At 39.9% G+C, this 20943-nt stretch overlaps 1 protein-coding gene across 1 annotated transcript in view; it reads right to left on the reverse strand.

Annotated features, from left to right (window-relative positions):
• Positions 1-20943, reverse strand: part of DNAH11 (dynein axonemal heavy chain 11) — a 226382-nt gene that overhangs the window by 97154 nt on the left and 108285 nt on the right. The window contains exons 45-53 of the mRNA XM_054991090.1: positions 18122-18287; positions 17483-17585; positions 16549-16788; positions 15034-15195; positions 13961-14154; positions 12669-12831; positions 11012-11135; positions 9757-9899; positions 5816-5977 (exon numbers count right to left, since the gene is read on the reverse strand). Coding sequence (XP_054847065.1) covers positions 5816-5977; positions 9757-9899; positions 11012-11135; positions 12669-12831; positions 13961-14154; positions 15034-15195; positions 16549-16788; positions 17483-17585; positions 18122-18287 — 1457 coding nt within the window. The remainder of the gene's footprint in view (positions 1-5815; positions 5978-9756; positions 9900-11011; positions 11136-12668; positions 12832-13960; positions 14155-15033; positions 15196-16548; positions 16789-17482; positions 17586-18121; positions 18288-20943) is intronic.

Raw genomic sequence — 20943 nt, forward strand, 5'->3', positions numbered from 1 at the left:
TCCACCGTACTTAACTTTCTAATTTGTGGAATCACATTTCCCTCATTTTAATGATTATTTATTACATTCAGTACAAGATGTACCTAGTTCAATTAATCAAGGGAAACTTAAAAATCAATTAATATGAATTAAATGAGCTACAGCAACTCTTAGGAAAGTCACACATAATTTACCAAAGCACTGTCAATAATGCTTCGAGATCTTTTGGAAAATTACTCAAGAGCGGCTGTTGATACAGCTAAACGTTTCAAGCCAATATAATTAATATTACAAACAGGTTCATTTAGACAGACGTGTAATTTGTCTTGGAAAGAAAACTTCTTTGGTCATGGCTTTTTTAAAAAGAGCTGCTTTTTTAAAAGGAGTAAAGTGACCAAACTCTTGTTTGCCCCAAGGAAATAGTTAATACACATTTAAAATCCATTTTAGACCTTACGAATTTAAATAACTCCTCCCATCTCTCTCTCTCACACACACACACACATGCACACACACAAACACAATTAGCCAAGGAAACTTTTTTAAACAGAGTGATTGGCTTCTACCCAGCCATGATCCTTATGAGAAATCTTTACACGGCAGTCCTGAAAAGCCTTTGGTAACAACAGTTTCATTTGTAAATCAGCAAGGGTAGAAGTGGGTTCCGGTAAAGCTGGAAGTGGCCTGAGACAACATGTCCCAAAGCGGCAAAATAACTATTGTTATCAAGCTTAACAAAATGGCACAGCATGGGAGGCATGCTGAGCCAGAGAGCAGCTGGTTGTAATTCACACTGTTTTTCAGAAAACTCTAATCGTTCTGAGCAGACCTCTTTGATGATTGGTCTTCCCTGCATTTTCAATTTGTCACTTTCTCTTATGATAAGGTCAGCAGTGACAGCACTTCCTGACATTAACAGCTGTGGCTTCTAAAAGGGTCATTGTGGAACTACTAATTGCAGTAATTTCATTAGCATAAATTATTTATTCTGCCATTCATTTATCTCCAAGGTTTTGGTAGTGTTTTGTTCAATACTACTATACCTTATTTTCCAGTATAAGCTCCATCAAGCAGAAAGGAAAACAGTAGTATTATTGCTAATTTGACCCTTTTTGAGTAAAAACTAATCTCACAGCAATAAACTAATAACAAAAAACCAACAACTTATACATTAAACATTCCCAGTGATAACTGGGTAACATTTTTAAAAAATCAACATTTGCACATGTGTGTGTCTGGATCCATGCTACAAGAACTTCCACATATGTGTTCGCAAGCCTGCAAAAGGATGCATTCCAGCCTTATGTATGCAGTACACTCTTGTACCCTGATGCTGCACTCTTGAACAAATCATGTTGATGCATGATCACTAGTTGGATCTGGAGGTACTAATTCCAGTAGCACTTTTCTTCACCAAAGAGCAGATAACACCAATTGTCTGCATTTGGCAGAAGAGATCACTGTTCCAAGCAAGAATTTTCTCGTCTTAAGGTAGTTTCCCCCTTGACTTTGTCAGAGACTCCATGCAAGCATTATTATTGCCTATATGGAATTGTTCCTACCACTGAAGTCAACTGGGAAGCTCTTTCATAGCTGCACATTTCCCCCACTTCTCTTTGTAAGCAATATTATTATTTCAGATCTTTAAAGTGAGAGGTGAGCTCACATGGATGTGATCTTATTTTGATTATTTCATCCTCCAAAGCTTCTGCCAGGCCTGCCTTGCCTTTGTAGCATCTCAGTGAATGCAATTACTATGGCTGTGTAAATCATGGGGTTGGGCCAATTAGAAGTTGAATGTAGGTTCCACTAATGAATTTAATTATAGATCTTGCATTTGTTTTCACAATTTACTGGGTGCACACCAGTTATATGTGGTCAAGTGTCCTTTAACAAATGGAAATAAAAGGTTTCCTTTAGATATCTAACTTCAGCTTGCAGTGGATAAACTGTACAAAATGATAACCAGTCCATGTCCACCAGTCTTCTACTCTCTGGAAACTCTAAAGACAAGCAGAGATTTTCTTTTCGTATTTCTCTCTGTCTATCAAATATTCCAGTATACAACGTAACTTAAATTTTGATGAATTGTTCTTCCCCCTCTTTCTTAAGGCATTCACTTTCTCAATTCATTCCTAATTCTCTTCAGAGGCATCTATTATACCATGCCTCACCTTTTATTCTTCAAGCACTTTACAAATGTTTAAGTGGCTGCTCCATCCCCATGTGCTCTGTTCAGTGGCCTAGCTGTTGCCCTGGCAACTGTTTGGGATGGGATGAAGGAATCACAGATGACATTTGACCCTTCCCTCTTCCCCTGGATACACTTCATCCCTGGCAACTCAACAGTTTTGTGTCTCCTTTGGTCACCCTTGAGCTGTTGCCAGGGTGATGGCTGATCTGGGGATTGGACTTCCTTCCCCTCTAGCCAGCTCTTCAGATGTGTCATGTTGGGCACTGGCCCTCTCTTTGCCAACTGGGACCTGGCTGTGTGCTCCACCTGCCCTGGTTCCAGAGCCCCTCCTTTGGCACTTCTTCCCCATACTAAGGCACATACTGATGTGCCTTAGATAGTGGGCCTAGGTAGCGGGTGCCATCCATGGTGGAGTTCTGCAGCTCCTGATTCACCAGTGCTGCCTTCCACCCTCTCTGGTAGCCACAGCTCATCCTCACTGACCCTGACCCTACCATCACTAGCCAGCAGCTGGGGGGAGGGCAGAGTGAGGTTGAGGTGGCACTGGTAAGGGCTGCTGCTGGGATGGATATGCCCCATGGGTGAGAGGGCTCTGGGTAGAGGGACCTCAGAGACAGGCAGCCTCCAGTGTGGCTTTAATGGACAGTCCCTGACAACAGAACGTAACTTTTAAAAGCAAGCAATGTGGCACACGAATAGACGGGAAATTGGTCTTATCTACAAAAAACCAATTTCTCAGTGATATATTACTGCCTGGCACAGGCACCTCCCCATTTTTCTCTATGTAAATCTTGTGAAGTCACCATAACTCACCCATAACCAGTGCGGTATAGTGGTTAGTGGCTGACTAGGATATAGGAGACCCAGGTTCAAATCCCCTCTCTGCCATGGAGGCTGTCTGGGAGACCTTGGGGAAGTCATACACCCTCAGCCTAACCACCTCATACTGCTGTTGGGAGGATAAAATGAACACGGAGAATGATGTAAACCACTCTGTGCAGGATATAAATGAAGTAAGTAGGAAAGTAAATAACATGAGGCAAGGAATGACTTAAGTGGTGGCAAATTTTATTTTATTTTACTCGTCCAAAGTGGGAAATACCATTTCCCCCTCCAGGGCCGGATCCAGGACCGGCTGCTCATGTGCGCGCAGAGCATGCACATGCTCCCAGCGCTGCATGATGATGTCACTTCCGTGACGTCATCATGCAGGGCGGCTGTCCCGGTGCACTGTGGAGCCGGTGGCGGCAGCGCGAGTGGCTGGGAGGCCGCCCGTGCCATTCGCCTGCCCTGGAAAATGGGGCGGCCGGCTTGCCATGCGGGCAGCCTCCCAGCCACCTGCACTGCCTTTCGCCTGCCCCGCAGGGCAGGGGGCGTGCGGCAAGCCGGCACGTGTTTTGTTCCTAGCACCAAAATCTGCACCATACAGCAACATTTAGGTAGATATATTCCAGCAGTGCCCAACATAAACAGTAAAAAGTGTGTAAATATCTCCTTTGATCCAAGAATCCAGTATACTTCTGAAGAGGCAGTTACAGTGGATGCTAATAGGAGAATGAGTCTCTGTATGATCATTCGGAAGAGCAGGTGTGATTTGCCCCTTACTGCTGCTGTGGCATTAATGTTGGTCCAGCATTGATAGTTAACTTTCAGTAAAAATTCAGAGTATGTTATAAGCAGCTTCTAATGTACTAAATTTCATTACTAAATAAAATAAAAGCATATGTTCTGGACTGGGGATGCACTGCCGAGACATGGAGAAATGTGCACTTTTTTTCTTTCAAAAGAGATATCTGAACACATATATAGATAATAAAATAACCCTTGGCATACTAAAACAATATAATAAATCAAATGCATCAAAATAATAAATCAAACATTTTCAAAAAACCCCCAAAATGAATGGAATGTGCTAATGACGGCCTACAAGTTTGTAAAGCTATCATCCATACAGTGCTGGTACACAAAATGAGACAAGTCTCTCCATGGCCAGTAGATGTCATTGGTCACTCTTTGTAATATCACAAGACACTGTTTCACTGCTCAATATTGGTAGTAAAAGAAAGAAATGAAAACTTCATTTTAAAAGATGTACTAAGTATTAAAGCTCCCATTTCCCCCCATCTCTGTCTATATTCAAATCATGACGTATTGTTAGTACATTTGGATGGAATATGACTTTTTCAAAGTTTCTCATAAAGACTGTATTAATCCCCTTTTAAACTGACCACTGCAACCAGTGTCTTACTGATGTAATAAGGAAGATACTTACTGAGCATATAACAGTGGTTCTTAGCCCAAAGCCAGTGCAAGCATATACCTAAGGCACTGTATCTGCTGTTATGACCAGACTTTCACTGGCAGCTTTTATCAGGATTCAACAGTGTTTGGCTGGCGTGAATTTCTCTTTTATAGCGACAGATAGTAAGGCATGATTGGACACGCTTCATTTAGCCTTCTGGAAATCCCATTTTTTCATCATTATGAGTCCTTTACTTTGACAGCATCACAGCAAACAGATTTCTATGCTGCTGAACACTAACTGATATACTAAACCAAAACACTGGGATGGTAGCCAGAATGAAGATTTTTTTTTACTTTCTTTTGTTTTAATTATATATAAACCAATTGTGAACCAGCTTTTCCCACTATTTCTGTGTTTTCAGACTTTTTTCTACCACATTACATCTGTCTCTTATCATTATTACCTGTACTGACAGGACATTCATAAATTCATATTTTTATTTTCTCACTGTTCAATTGCCTTGAGGTAAACCTTAACTTTTTCAGAACTTCCCATTCCTGATCAAAGTTGATCAGGTTGGGGAAGGAATCAAATGATGGACATTAACAAAGCACCTTGTAGAACAGGAAGACAGTGTTTTATGAGTGTTTTTCCATATGGCTCTTTTATCACTCTAAAGAGAAAGATCGTGTGTGCCTCTGTGTGTGTGGTGGTGAGGGAAACTACAGAGAAAATGTAGTCAAGTGATTTATATGGTTTCACTGTTACTGACAGTATTCTATTCTAATTTCTGACTTCCTGAAATTCTTCAAGGAAGTACCATATTAGAATGCAATTATTTAGGTCAATTATTATGCTGCTTTTATTGACCTCCATTTTACAAATGGATGCAAGAAATATCCAGAGAAAATCTTTTCAGTTCAGGTTCTAGTTTAAAGGAGAACTTGCGCAGTCAGATTTTACATCTGTTGGCTGAATACTGCAGCTTTCTACATTTTTAGTGCTTTAGAGAGTAAAAAAATGTCAGTAAATTTAAAAATAAGTAACACTTTGACTAAAGGAATTCAGTGTTTCATTTCCCATATATCCTGAAATGGGATTGAACTCATCTAATTTTACACACACACAAACAAAAATTCAACAAAGTCCTTGACATGAAATAATTCCATTTAACAAGGAGGTCTAAATGCTCATAAATGGATATTAGGAATGGATCCTTCAGGGTAAAATGATTTTTTTTAACCTTTGAAATATCTTTGGATTTTGCCAGATTGCAACTTTAAATGAAGTGTGTGAAGAAACAAAAAAGGATTCCCTCCCCACTGCTTGTTCCATTATTGATCTTCCAGAAAATTCTGTTGCTTTTGCATATGACTGATGAGCTTAAAACTCTGTACCTTAATCGCAGGCATCTCCTCAATGAACCTCCTGCTGACAGACTGCAGGGCCTCCTGTGGCCACTCATGAAACCAGTCAATAGCTGTGCAGTTAACTATGGCTGGGAACTTCCGAGCTCTAACTCTCAGTGTGGAACCGACAGGAGAGAAACACAAAATTATCTGTATGGATGAGGGAAAAAAAATGAGGGTAAAGCATTACCTGGTGATCAAAGAGAGGTATGCGGTCAACTGTGGTGGCAGTGAGCCACTGTAATTGGGCTCATGAGTGAAAACTAACTAATGAATTTAGTCAAATTAGGATTTTATATCCAAGCAACTGGCGTTTCATTCACTTGCCCTGTGCTTTGTATTCAGTGATTCTCCAAACTGATGACTACTTGTGGTTCAATTCCCCACCCGTTCAGCTAATGCTTCATGTGAATTCATCAGCAATGCAAATTCCTAACAAAATACAGTCATCGAAGTAACCAGTTTGACATAATACCAGTTTCCATGTTTCTGAATGTGTGTAGGTTAATAGTGATTACAATCATTTAAGCGAGATTTCTACCGCTATTTGGATATGCCTTTATTTTTGATACCATACTGTGACAACCATTCTCTAGGTTTCTCACCAATATCAGACAATCCCAAGGAACTAGATAAATGCTTAGCTATTTTTAAATAACAATGTACTTAAATTATGCTTGGTTGTGCTTCACACTCCTGACCCTAAACGTTTTCTTGGAATGAAGCACCGCTGATTTTAACAGACCATTACCCAGTAAGCCCTATATTACAGCATACATTGTGTCCTACCATCTTTACATATTATCTTGCAGATGTTTTCCAATGTGTTAACTAATATCTTCCACAGTACATACTCTCTACTTTGTAGCCCTTTAAAGTCTGAATTGATACTTCTTATAGCTGCCTCTGGAAGTACTAATTTTGCACAGTGGGACACCTGCAAAGCGGTGGCAAGGCAAGGCACATTTTAAAATGCTGTTAAAAATAAAGAAGTCATGGGTGAGATTAGAGAGAGGATCAAAGAAGATGGAAGTGAAAGAAGTAATTTCAAAACAGACATGCGCCATGATTTACATTCTCCCTGCAGGTACCAGCTACAAGTTAATATCATCGGGAAAAACTTCCTCTATACAAATCCACCACAGAAATAACTGTTCAAGATGTGGGATAATCTTCTAAAGTATTTTACAAAATCCATAAATCAACTTCAAATGAAACAAAAAGTAGTTTATTCAGCTTCATAGTAGTTAATAACCTCATTATCAAGACATTAAAAAATTATAGAACATAATGTGGAAGCAACCTTATGATGTAATAATTCAAGTAAAGCATATACCTATAATATTATTATAATAAGATATTCAAAGCAGTGCACAGACACTGTTTTTAGCAACAGATTAAATATATTATCTACCGAGACACAACATATAGAAAAGCAGCCCAGTGTGGGTCCCTCAGACAGTGAAGTGCAGAATGGCAATTCTCCCCACCCCCATAAAATCCTTCACTCCTGGCCAGCCTGGAGCAGTGGACAAGAAACATTTCATAGAGGCAAAACAAATCCCACTTTGCCCCAAAGCAACCAGCTTGTATCCACATTGCCTGACCAAGGTACATATGGCTGGGTAAGCTGTGTTGGGGTACAGATAGGGATATGCAGCACACCAAGGGCTCAAATTCTCTCAGCTGCCCCTCCTCCCACAATATTTGTCATTGTACACCACAAGATATTTCACTTTAAATGTCGTGCTGGACACTGCATGCCCTTCCTAGGAAAGGGAATTTCATATATTCAGGACAACAGCACTCTTAACTGAGGAGTCTCTCTACACGAGCTATCTGACAGGTGAAGAACACATGTCGGGAGATGCAATGGTAGCTGGGAAGGGTAGTTTAAAAAGACAGAGCAGGCAGCAGGGCAAAGGCTTTGCTATACACTGGAACTGTGTAAAGGGGCTGTGAAATGCCAGAAAGGATACTTCAGTCCATTATAATCTCTCCAGGTCCAGCCCATTTCCATTCCTTGCTGCCATCTGGTTGCAATCCCACACAGTTTTAGACTGGAGAGGTGAAATTGACAGAGCCTTCGGGGAGGTGAAGATAAAATTAACAAACCCTCTGAGGAGCGATCTCTGCTGGCTCTGTCTTTTAAAACTATGTTTCCTGGCTAACATTGCATCTCCCTACAATTGACAAACATGCGCCGAGGCATCTCGTGTAGAGAGACTCATAGTTGGGGATTTTTATCTGAAGTACTATGTTCAGTGGAAACCAAAGTCCAGGAAGGATAATAAATCTAAAAAGTACAACTTATACAGAGAGACCAAAGGCATGGTATATTTACCCTCCAATGGGCAGAGGCAACATAGTTCACAAAGAAGGCCGTGTAAGTAATATACAGGATCTAAAGGGTATCTATTGACTGCATAAAATGTATCTTATTGTGATCTGTGGGAACTTGGCAAATGCCAAGTTGACATGCTGTGTGTATTCTGCAGAACTGTTTTAGAAAGATTTTGTTACTTTAAAGCATTTAACATAAGTGCTTTTTTTTTGTAAAAAACAAAAAAGGCACCAATTCCCCCCTGCCTCTGCAGATCCCCACTACGTTGTTTTTGAGGGTTTACTCCCTCTTTCTCTGGCTGAGTGGGGCCAGCCATCACACAATGATCAGGACTTAGAAGAATCCTGAAAAAGAAATGCCAATGCTCAGTACCAATAAGTGTCATCAAGAAAAAGCTCTCTTAATACTGAAAACTAGATTTCCAATTTGCTGAACACTCCATGTTACATTAAAAACTCTATATTGCATTACAATATTGAAACAAGAAGGGGTGGGGGCAAAGGGTGTTCTATATGTTCTTCTCACAGAGTGCTCATCAATAGCACTTTGTCAGTCTGGAGGGAAGTTTGGAGTGAATGTCATAGGGCTCTGTTCCTGGACCTGACATTTCTCAACATTTTTATTAAAAACTTGGATGAAGGGGTAAAAGAAATGCTTACCAAATTTGCAAATGACAAAACACTGGAAGGGATAACCAACACCAAAGAAAACAAACAAAATTCAAAATAATCCTGACAAGTTAGAAAGCTGAGCCCAAACTAACAGAAATAAATTCAACAACAACGAATACAAAATTCTGCAGTCGGGCACAAATAATTAAATACATAGGTACAAGATAGGGGATGCCTGGCTTGGCAGTAGTACATGTGAAGAAGAATCTTGGAATCGTAGTTGATCACAAATTGAACATGAGTGAGAAGCAGCTGCAAAAAAAAGTTAATGTGATTTTTGGCTGTATTAATAAAAGCATCATTAAGTTCCACTCCATCCCAGACTAGTCAGACGTCATCTGTAGTACTGTGTCCAATTCTGGGGGCCACACTTTTAGAAGAATGTAGGAAAACTGGAACAGGTTCAGCAAAACACAACAACCAAGTTGGTCACTGGTCTGGAAAACAAATCCTATGAGATGTTGAAGGGTATGTTTAGCCCAGAGAAGAGAGATGTCTAAAGGGGACATGACTGCACTCTTTAAATATCAGTGTGGCAGAAGAGGGCAAGGACTTGTTCTCTGTGACTCGAGAGGGCAAAACTAGGTCAAATGGACTTAAATTACAGGGCAGCAGATTTCAGTTCAACTTAAGGAGAAGCTTCTGGTTGGTAAGAGCAGTTCAACAACGGGATCAATTACTTGGGAGTAGGTGAGCTCTCCCTTGCAAGAGGTTTTCAGGCAGAGGATGGAAAGCCATCTGTTCTTTTGTCTGGAGTTCTTGCACTGAGCAGGTGGTTGGACTAGATGGTCTAAATGATCCCTTCCATCTCTATGATCCTAAATACCATGGTGCTCACACATTAAACAATGCAACCATTCATCTTTAGTTCAAAATGAATTTCACATGTGTAACCTGAGATATATGTTTCTTACTTTTAGCTGGAGTCGTACTCTGTCTAAAAAAACCTTCCAACAGTTTTCTCTGGTATCAACAAGACCATGTCCCTGTATCTCGTTTCTAATTCTTGCAATTATAGCATCCATATCTTCATCACTGAACAGATCTGGAATTTCTCCTTCATGAAAAGGAAATAAGGGAATTAAGAAACTCTACTATAAAGGCAAAATGAACACAAGGTAAATCAGAAGCCTCAACTGAATTAACTATTTATAACCCTTTTGACATTTGTGCTGAATCTGTGTGGCCAGAATGAAGCTAGTTGCAGAGGGGGAAAAACTAGTTATAAATTAATTCAGAGTACTTTGAAAAACATAACAATGTCCTAGAGTGTGATTTGTGATTCTAATATTGCAGTTCATATTTTCCAGTTTCCAAAGCAGAATGGCATTGCTATTTAAATACAAGATTTGGGAATCGACCTGTGTTCTGCTTTATTCTCAGAGGCCGAGAGTGGGCTGTAGTATCTTTAAAACCATAGAATAGACTAGGCCATTTTGTTTTGGAAACTGGGGCCGTTTCCACACTACTTACCTTCATCTGGAATGCTGCAGAATGTTGCGAAAAAAACACGGCAGATAGTGTCTTCTTGCAAGAGTTTTGTGCGACATCGTGCAAAACTTGCACAAGAAGACGCTATCTTCCGGGGTTTTTTTGCGATGTTCCGCAGCATTCCGGATGAAGGTAAGTAGTGTGGAAACGGCCCAGAAAATATGGACTGCAAAATTAGAAATCACAAATCATGTGCTAGGATATGTTTTTCAAAGTATCCTGTAATGGTCTTCATATTGTAACCAAATTCTATTCTTTTGTCTAGCCCGTAACAGGAAGTGCATGCTGATCAGCCAGTTAAAAGACTATTAATTCAACAGGTTTAGAAGATGTCCCTGGTATTCCACTATTGATCTAATACACACAAAAACTACTTCATCAGTCAATCCAGTTAGGTCAGCAGAAATGAACCAACATAAGAGCAACGCTAGTGAACAGAAGCTATGCCTATGCAACACATGACCTTGATATTAGCTTCTGAGGAGTAACATTGTTTGCTATTTAAGCAAACTAGGCACAGTACTAGAGTTAGCCAGGTTGATATGCTTTTTCCCAAAGGGCACCCCACCCGCACAGGGAAACATGTCAAAGACAAATAATCCCCCTTTTAAAGTTCATTGAAACCAGAGTTAATTTGTCATTGGGAAGATCTTTCAAGAAATGTGTAGGTCTAATCACCTGATGCCAACAAGTCATTAATCAGCACAAGAAAGCGTTCATCTGGAACCTGAGCATCTGTCAGCAAAAACACAGTGGGAATGTTCTTGGCTCCTGCCTTGATGTACAGATTAGCAAGATCTACCTGTAAGGAAACAAGGTAATCATTCATGTTACATTACAGAACTGAAACAAGAAGGGGTAAAAAGGGTAACATGTGAAACAAAATGCATGTCACTTGAAAGGAACACTTTGCACTTCCTATTTACATATCTTTAATATGATTCATCCTTTCCCAGAAGATTTTTAAAAAAAATCTATTTCTGTTTTAAAATCACCAGATGAAGAGATCTACAGCTTGATAAGACTATAGGGTAAAAATTAAACAAGTGGTCTATCAGTAAATGAAAATTTTCCCCCTAATAATCAGGAAATTGATGTTCATACTCTCCCTCCATAGTCTTGCTGTTCACAAGTATTTCACTCCACACCTATTTTATTTGCAAGAATGTTTTCAAAACGGATTCACAAAGAAGAAAATATACTGCCTTTATGGAATCTATGCGTAAGTCAATTCCTTGCACAATCATTTAAGTCAGAATATATTGATGCAAATGTAAACCTCAAAAGTTTTCCAGAACTGCGTGGGAGCAACTGATCCAAAAGCAACTAGAAAGATGTTTAATTTGCCACATGGACAGAGGAACATGGGTCTTTTCTATGGAATTAGTTCCTTCTCTCTTGGAAGAAGACTAGTACACTTAGCTCATCCCATATGGTTGGATTCTGTAGATGCATCCCCAAACCACGTGGGATCTATTCATGGATAAGTGGCTCCCACAAGCTGGGAGGATGTTTAAAGTGCACCTTAGTGTGGTGGGAATGTGCAGCTATGCATTTTTCCTGAGATTCAAAAAAACAAAAAGGAGAGTCTGGAAGAATGGTAGAAAAAGTACACTCAGGAAACCACACTCCCAAACTCTGAGATGCCTTTTTTGCACTTGGGTTTTTTTTTTAACTGATGAGAATGAGCACTCCTCTTCTCCCTCTCTTCAAACACATCAGGGAAACTGAAGACTTGCGGTTTTGAAATTAAGGGGAGTTTGTTATGGTGACCAAATCAGGTGCAAAGAAAACTGTGACTTGTTCTTTTGCTGACAAACTGATTCAGATGAATCAACTAATTGTGATTTGCTAATAGCCAGGAAATCTTTAATTTCTAAACCATACAAAAGGGCAAGAGGAAGTGAGTCCAAGGATTTCCTGGCTTATCTTTGTTCCAAAGAAACTGAGGATTGTTGATGATGTCTGAATACAGCCATAATTTGCCTCTAATGCCAAAGTAAGTAAAAGAATTAATAAATACACAGCAGAAGCCAGATAATGACCCTTGTTTCTGCATTTAAATTAGGCACTGTAAACCATGCAGAATATGGTCAGAAGATATAGGATATAGCAAGCTTGCTAAAGGTAAGCAAACCTGGCTGTGATCAGTGCCTGGATGGCAGACTGCCTGGGAATTATATTTAAGCCATGAGTTTCATGATGGAAGAAATATATAAATATAGCAAATAAACAATTCAGCACTTTGTTTCAGTTTTCATTGCAACTGCCCAGATTCCAAACAGCACAGATTAAAATCTAGTTATACTCACAACAATGTAATAATTGGGTTTACCCTGAGATCCTGAATCCCATAGTCTTTCTTCAGTGTAATCTGAAACACGTCAAGAGACCCAATAAATGCAGCCAATCTTGACAAGCTTTGTTTGCCACTGCCACCTACTCCAACCAAAAGTGCATAACCACGAGAGGATTCCAAGATTCGACTAATACGACAGCTGATGATGAGAAAAGGAGTTCATAGCAGCAGAATAATCCTGTATTAGTATTTTGCTTTTTGTTCATTTGTTTATTACAAGAAATAATAATTTATGATCATGATGAAATTAAACAGGTTTCAACTTAGTACTTTTGTCACTGCAAAACGCATTCCTGGACAATACTGTTAGGTTCCTTTATGAACCTCTATTAAACTGTTGGCATAAAAGTGCAAGCTCACTCTTTCTATATGCTATCATGGAGTGGTTATTAGTCTAGCAACATTTCAAGAAAATTAGTGACAGCTGAAAAGGTGGCTATATGCTCCCAACTAAGGTAAAAGAATGAAAAAGAACCATCCTGTGCAAGTCAAATTATTCTGGCCATTTAAAGTTTTTGTCATGCATTTATTCTCTATTTGACAAAGTACTTAACAGAGTGGACTGAACTGCAAAGAGTACCTCATAGTTCCTGCCATGCTGAAGCACATAACCATGTAACAAAGGCACACTCGCTAGCATAACTGTTGTTACGTAAAGTTGGCTTTCCTGAAGAGAACTACCAGCACAAGCAACGGGATGTACCTGAGAAAAATTACATCCTGTCAAGTAAGACGACCATTTGCCTTACAGTACTGGCAAGAGTGATTTCAAACAGCAGCACTGTGATCTACTGGGTCAAACTGACCCAGGATGCAACGGTGCTGTAAAAGTGTAGATGATTGTCTTGGACACAGTTTGCAAATACTGGCAAGCAAAAAGGAGCTCTAACATTACCATTCAACAAATCATTCTCACAGAATCCTCTTTCATCTCATAAAAATGCAAAGCTGCCCAACCAACTTCAGAACAGAGAAGCAAAATGTGCAGAGCAGGCAACCTTCATTTCTACATCTCTATTCTGCAAATGGAGATCTGAAGCTGAGGGACAGTTGCTTGTCCATGGCTGGAATTAGACTTTAAAGGAATCAGACTTTCCGTTTCACAGACTGCTCTCTTAAGCACAATGCTGCACCATACCCCCTGAATGAAAATTTTGCAGTAGCAGCATTTCTATGGATTCCAAAGTTCTACGTACTAAAATAGGTAAGTCTACATTGGAATATATCAAGTGAACACAATTATCTCTATCAGCTAATCATCTACTTACACGTGTTGCATGGCATCTTCAAATAAAACTAAGTTCATTGATGCATTCAGTTCATTGTAGTTTTCAAGAGTCTCCACAAGTATCTTTCTCAGCATGTCCCAATTCTTGACAGGCATATAGTTAGGGTCTGCCACCCCATTTGCAAAATGACAGTAAATAAGTGGTTGTTGGAGAAGAATATGATCTTCTACACCCTAGTCAGTTGGCAGCATAAAATCAAAAGACATTTTTAAAAACTTGAAAAAGCATTTAATCCTGTCTTCAATGTGCAGAAAATGCCCCTCCCATTGCCAAGATTGATGATTGCTAAATGAATTTCTAAGTTTACAAGGTTCGTTTTAAGGGCATAATGGGTTGAGATTATGGATTATAGGTTTCAGTTGAAACGTGGCATTTTAAATCCTTTTAAAAAAGCAGTGGCATCCAGGGGTTTGACCTGTGGATGCCGTTCCATCTAGTTCGGCCTTAAGTCAGAGTATGACAGCAAAGAGTCCCCAGATTTTTCCCCACCAACTGTGTGTCACTATCTCAATGGAACTGGACTCGAATTTTGGGCAGTTTGCGTTCTTCCTAAACCTGTCCTTAGTTCATGCTGTTGTATGTCACTGTTTTAAAGGAAATCAGACACAATAAAATTTAATCATGAAGGCTGAAATGATACTTTGCTGCAGATCTAGACAGTTCTTTAATTAGCAAAATTACTGATTCTATAAATACTTTTCTAAAATATATGCCTTGCAAAGTTTGTAATACATGGCTTGTGAATTCTTTTATTAGAGCAGGAATCTGTCTCATTTTTATAGGGCTCATGTAAAGGCCTCTCAAGTGAGCCCCATATTATTGTTCCCTTTATCATCATAAACCTTCCATGCATCAACTTGACATTCTGATTACCTTTAGGTTAATGAAGCATAGAAAGTAAAAAACATGACAGGTCAGAACTCAGTGGTCCATTTATTATTTGGGCTCCACAATCATCTATGAATCTTGGGAGATTCAGATGGTCTCAGTAGACAGTTTTTAGCACAGCAGTACTGTAGTATTAGGTAAATTTTTCCAATCTACAGCTTTACCTCAAAATATTTATGGGCAGTGTCAACCAATTTTTTATGAAAGAAACTGCAGTCTTTTTCTTCCACCAATTTATCTCCATAAACACGAGAAGACTCATGAAACCATAGACGTACAAGATCATTTGGATGCTTTAGACATTCTGGTTTAGCAAACAGAATCCCCTAAAAATAATACAGCAAGGATTGTATTTAAAGGCCTTCATATAAGTAGGTGAGAAATACAAATTACATAAGAGGGCAGCAAGAGCTTTACAGAAAAATCCTACGTAGTTACTCCAGACTGGAGCAAGTTTGCATAGGATTAGTTTCTAAAATGAGGAATATCAGGGCTCAAAACTGCAAGGAAACCATGCCCTCTCACTTGAAGCATTTCTGTCTAGCCCTAGAAATATTGGGACTTTTTCTGGTTACCCTGTAGTGAAAGTTACACTGTACATGTTTACAGGTAATGTATTTCTTGTTATTATTCCTTATTGGCAGTGCTGAGACTTGGTAGGGAAAATAGTTTTCGCAAGGCACCAATGAATCATGACTCAGATTAAGGCCTGGTGATACATCTGGAGACTGATAGTATGGGGTGATGTAGGCTTTTGAGCCGAATTGTACTCTGTCTTCACTTTCAGTTCTGTGTGATGAAGAACTTGCTGTCTCTTGAAAATATGTATGTTTATTAAAAAGTCTCATTTTGATTCTAAGATAATCAGCATGGTTTTCTTGCTTTCCATCTTTAAGGAATCCGGTTTTCATAACTTCAGATGAGAAAGGTTTAACAGACTTCATCTGTTTATGGATTCAGCTATACAGGACAATATCAGACTCATTTGTTAAACCAGAGCTGAATAAAGCTCTGGGTATGAATAAAGCAGGAGGAGGGACTAGTATTAAGAGCTAACGGGGAGTTCAGGTGAAGGAAACTGGGACCAGTACCTCTCCCATGGCTTATTCCCATGCAACCCCTACTCCTTGGCACTTCCCCCACCCATCCTACAATCACATCTTTTCGCTCCGACTGGAAGAAAAAAAGAATTGTGGGAATTAATTGTAGGGAAGTAAGACATTGGAGGAAAGAGGCTTTAGCTCCCTCCCTATACCCATTTTGGTCTTGCTGCCTCTTTGTGTGTGATGTGGGCAGTTTTAAACAAACAGATCTGCTTCCATTATGTTTAGTCTGTGCCTTAGTAACAAGCAAATTTAGTTAAGGCAAGATGTTCCTGAATACTTCAGCATTTTTATACAGAGTCCAAGGAGGCAGATTATAACCAGCAATTCTGAAAACTCCAAACTACAGTTTTCATTCAAATCATCACTCGGTGTGTTCCAGAGATCTGATTTTTTTAAATAAAAACAACAACTTAAAATGCTATAAATTGCCTTGCTATAATTTCTGTTAAGCATTTTAATTTGCATATAACATATTTTTAAAAATCCACATGTGTATCTGTACCTAAATCAGAAATGAGACATCCAAACATATGCACGAGAAGGAAAGATCCAATATATATACCAGTTACAGACCTGGAAGATGTTGGAGAGGTCTCGGAGATTAAAAATGTAATGGAATTTAATAGCTGTGGGGAGAAAGTTCTGAACCATTAACTGGTGAAGCCATATTGCTGCTTGGATCACAGAAACCCCATGTTTTAACACTGATGGATTAAAGGCATGCTGCTGGAAGTGGAAATCAAGGATCTTGCTATAGATAGTGCTTAACGCATCAGTGGATGGAAAGTTCATTGCAAACACTGCGAAATGTCTCTAAAAGTATAAAGAAAAAACAATTTTTGCAAAATAGTTATCAGTGATTAACTATGCACAGATGTTTAATTGAAGATGTGAATAAAGCTATACTTAGGGTTTGGCACAAGTTTGCTCAAAGCAAGCTGTTCTCAAGAAATAGTTTTTATATGCCATTCTCGTCAACGTTAGCTGCACCAGGAAAAAGCCCAACTAGAAACCACCTAGCATCTGCTGAAGAAGATTCCTCATAATCCTGTTTCTATTTATTAAATGAGAGCCACTGAAAGAGCAAAGGCTTTTGTTTACAAACAAAAATTTTGTGTGTTCATTCATTTAGAGACTCCCCTTAAGAAAACCTGGTTTCCTCCCGCTACCCATTTTTGGATAAAGTTGCACAAATAGACTCACATTTTCATTAGCGCTGTCCAGTTGGCACTATAAGAAAACATTTTTTTAAATTGTATGTATTTTCTTTCTAGAGTCTAAATTTACTTTTTACAGGTACCCTAGTCAGCTCTAGGCAAATGGAAACCTAATGTGCTCATCATGAAAACGCTATATGGCAGAGAAGCTAGTGGCTTTTTGTAGCATCTGTTGGGTGGTGTGTTTGGCCTTTTGCCTGTCTGAGTTTGAAATCCCTGTTTTAAGTGACACATGTACACTTTAAACTGGAGATACTGAGATAATTATGATACAATACTTGTAACCTTACTTGGAGTCGAGGGTTGATTGTGAAGCTGCCAACAGTTGGGTTCATACAGGCAACATACTGACAATTATGAATTTCCTTTACAGTTAATTTCTGCCTATCATACCTACAAGATGAAAAAATGGTTTAAAATGTTTATAATTAAATTAAAAGTTATTTACAGCTGGAATATCACAAGTGGTAATAATGACACAGATCTCACAGATCTTTGCAGTTAGCCTCAAACTATGTGTCTGCCTCTAATGCTCAATTAAAATGTATGCTAAATCATGTGAAAGTAACAATTTGGACTGGAAATTCACCCTTCCTGCTGAAACCTAAAGTGTTCTCCAAAATGCTGCTTCTGGAAGACAGAGAACCCTAAAGAACAAAATGTGATGTGATGGTCTGCAGTGAGGAGGGAATTGACAAAGAATACCCCCCGTTTCTGTTAGCTGGAACGTATTGCTGGCCCTACCTCTTAATCTCTAGCAACCAGATGTTATGGGCAAATTAACAATTTCCAATCATATCAGTTATTGCAAATCTACGTTTATATTTCTTATTTCTTATCACAAGCATTATTAACCCAAGAAAATATTTATTCATATTTAACCTGAAGCACATAGACTTAACAAGCCCAAATCTGAGATAGTCACTTACCAGTGTCCATAATCTAAATGTTGTCGAATCAGTGTGTGAGGCTGAATTGTTCCATACACATCCACTTCAGGCATGTTCATATCATCAATAAAATAAATCAACTTCTTATTTCCAATGGGACCGTAGTTACGGCCAGCTTTTTTCTCCAAGGGTTTCTCAAGAATCCCTAAATTGTTTATTAATTTATTATTATATTATTTAATGTAGTGGAAATATTTGTACGTTGTACTCTTGAAGTAGTTTCCAACAAATGGAAAAAATGCAGGGAAATATAAAAGCATTAACATTAAAAGTTAAACTAAGCCAACAGTTACACTAAGAAAAAACAGCAATAGAACAACACAAAAACAGACACTTGACAATATGAAAATACCCAGGCAAATGAGATAAGTCTTAACCTGGGGCCAAAACTCTAGGTTTGGTGCTAGCAAAGAAAGCTGAGGGGGACGCTATAGCTGAAGTACCACAACAGAGATGGCACTATCCTCAGTAGCCACCTGTCTCACCTTTGAGATCAGGAGCCCTCGGAGCAAAGTATGTCACAAAACTAGTAACTGTTGGACAGATTCACATGGGAGCGGGTGGTCCTTCAGATACCTTAAAAAAAACTCATGTTCTAGAACTCAGGTAAAAGCAAGCACTTTGACTTGAGCCACAATCAAATGGCAACCAATGAAGTCCTTGAAATGCTGGCAAAATATACTTTATGTAGTTCCTGCCAGAACAGAAATTTCTAAACCATATATTCAAAAGAAGCAGTTTGTAAAGAACACCACAGTAATCTAACAAGAAAGCGACTAGAGAGTAGTTAACTGTGACTGGATCATGCTTTTCAAGAAAAGGCTGCAATAAATGAGTCAAGCGAATGTAGATCCTACCTGCCATGGACGATACCGGAATCTTTCTATATAAGCCCGAGTCTAACAGCATCCTCAAACTATGAACCCTTCTATTGTGGGGGAAGGGGGGCAGCAACCACATCCAGAATAGGATAAATCCCAATTCCTAAACTGGCACTCTTATCAATAGCACTTCAATATTATCTGAATGGGATTTCAGTTTACTGGCTCTTACTGCCTCCAGATAATAGTTCAAAAGGTTCAAAAGGTTCACTATTGGAAGCTACCAGTAGATAGCACATGCAGGTAAGAGTGAATGTCTAACTTATCAGATGCATACCCCACCATCACCTTTACCAACTGACAGTCCCAGCTTCTCAGAGTTCTGCTATAAATCTTTGCAACAGGTTTTAATATGTTGGATTTCAACTGTACCTCATCCAATCTGGATATAAATATATGATAAACAAACTGGCTAACATAAATAATCACATGCAAAGGTAGTGGTGAAGTACAATTAGGAGAAAAAGTATCCAGAGGCTGAGGGTGCATTTTTCAAGCAAACTCCACCAAATTTGCAGGGAACCTACTCCTGCCTGTCCATTAAAGACTCCTTAGGTTTCAGGCAGATCAGATCCCAGGGTCCAATTCTCCTCTCTCTAGTCTCTGCAGTCTGCTTTGCACTCTACACTGCTACTCTCACTGGCTTAAAGGAGCCTTGAGACAGAGCTTGCAGGCTGCAGTAGCTGTTCATCACTGGCCATCCTGTTTCTTCACACCCTTACAATGAAGAAAGTTAAATTACACACAAGACAGCAAATAATGAGCTCTTTGCAAGTTAACACAGTAAAAGCACTCCAACACCAATTAATTAAAAGCAATTACTAAATAAGCTTGAGGCTTAGAAAATGCCCCCTTCCCCCACTTTACCTAACCCCTCCCCAGCCAAACACAAGACCCCTCCCACCCCAAAAGGGAGGAAGTCTTACGAACTCAAAAAACAGGTGAAGTCAGGTGGCGTTCCTCAGGCAGCTGGCACAGCAGCAGCAAGACCAGGCAGCAGGGCAGGGGAGGTTGACCAGAGCCAGAGAGGCCCCTGGACTTACTGGCACTCTGGGACAGTGCTGTTTCAAGCTTGGAGGAACTGGAAGGCAGCACAGATACCGCATGGGTGGAAAAGGTCACACCACAGCTTCCTCCTGAGGCCCACTGGATTGATGGCCTTGAGCGGGTGCTCTGCATTGCTAGGGCATCCCCAGCCGCCACAGATGAGTCCGCTGATCCATCCAATGAGAAGGGCAGCAGCCAATGAGCCACAGAGAAGCTCTAGGCCATGCCAGCTGATTGTGCCAGGGTGTGACTGCAAACTAGAGCATAGGTGCAGCATCTGTCCTGTGTCATGCGGAGAAGGCTTGCCAGCCGCATCCTGCAGGTAAGCCTAGAACAGCCCCTGGGTGTGATGATAGGCTCCTGGGTCTGCTGCTCAACCCTGAGGGAGGGAGCAGCCCCAGGTGGAATGGAGACTGGGGGTGGGGAGGCATCCAAGAAATCCCTATAAAAGGTGCACCAGTGAGGGAGGGCAGGGAGGAAGTGCAAGACCGTTTTGGTGGGGACAAAAGAGAGGAAGGCAGGATGCTCCAAGGGGAGAGAGGGTGGGTGGGTGTTGTAACCCCCCTCCTCTTTTCTGAGGCCCTCTCCTCCCCCTGCTCCACTGCTGGAAAGCCCTAGAAGACTCAGAAAGCTCTGGAAAGAGCCAGCCAACAGGCTGAAGCTGTGTTTGCCAGATTAATCTGACAATGTGGCTTTCCAGGTCTGATCTGGGATTCTCTTGATTTGATCCAGCATTGTCAGAGTTTTCTGAATCAGCATAAAATTTGGATTGGAAAACTGGATTGCACACCCCTAAGTATGATTATCACAAACAGAGTAAGCATATGTGCAATCTAATTTGCATGCAGTTGGACTCATTCTGAATTTTCTTCC

Source organism: Eublepharis macularius, chromosome 11, assembly GCF_028583425.1.
Source record: "Eublepharis macularius isolate TG4126 chromosome 11, MPM_Emac_v1.0, whole genome shotgun sequence".
NCBI lineage: Eukaryota > Metazoa > Chordata > Lepidosauria > Squamata > Eublepharidae > Eublepharis > Eublepharis macularius.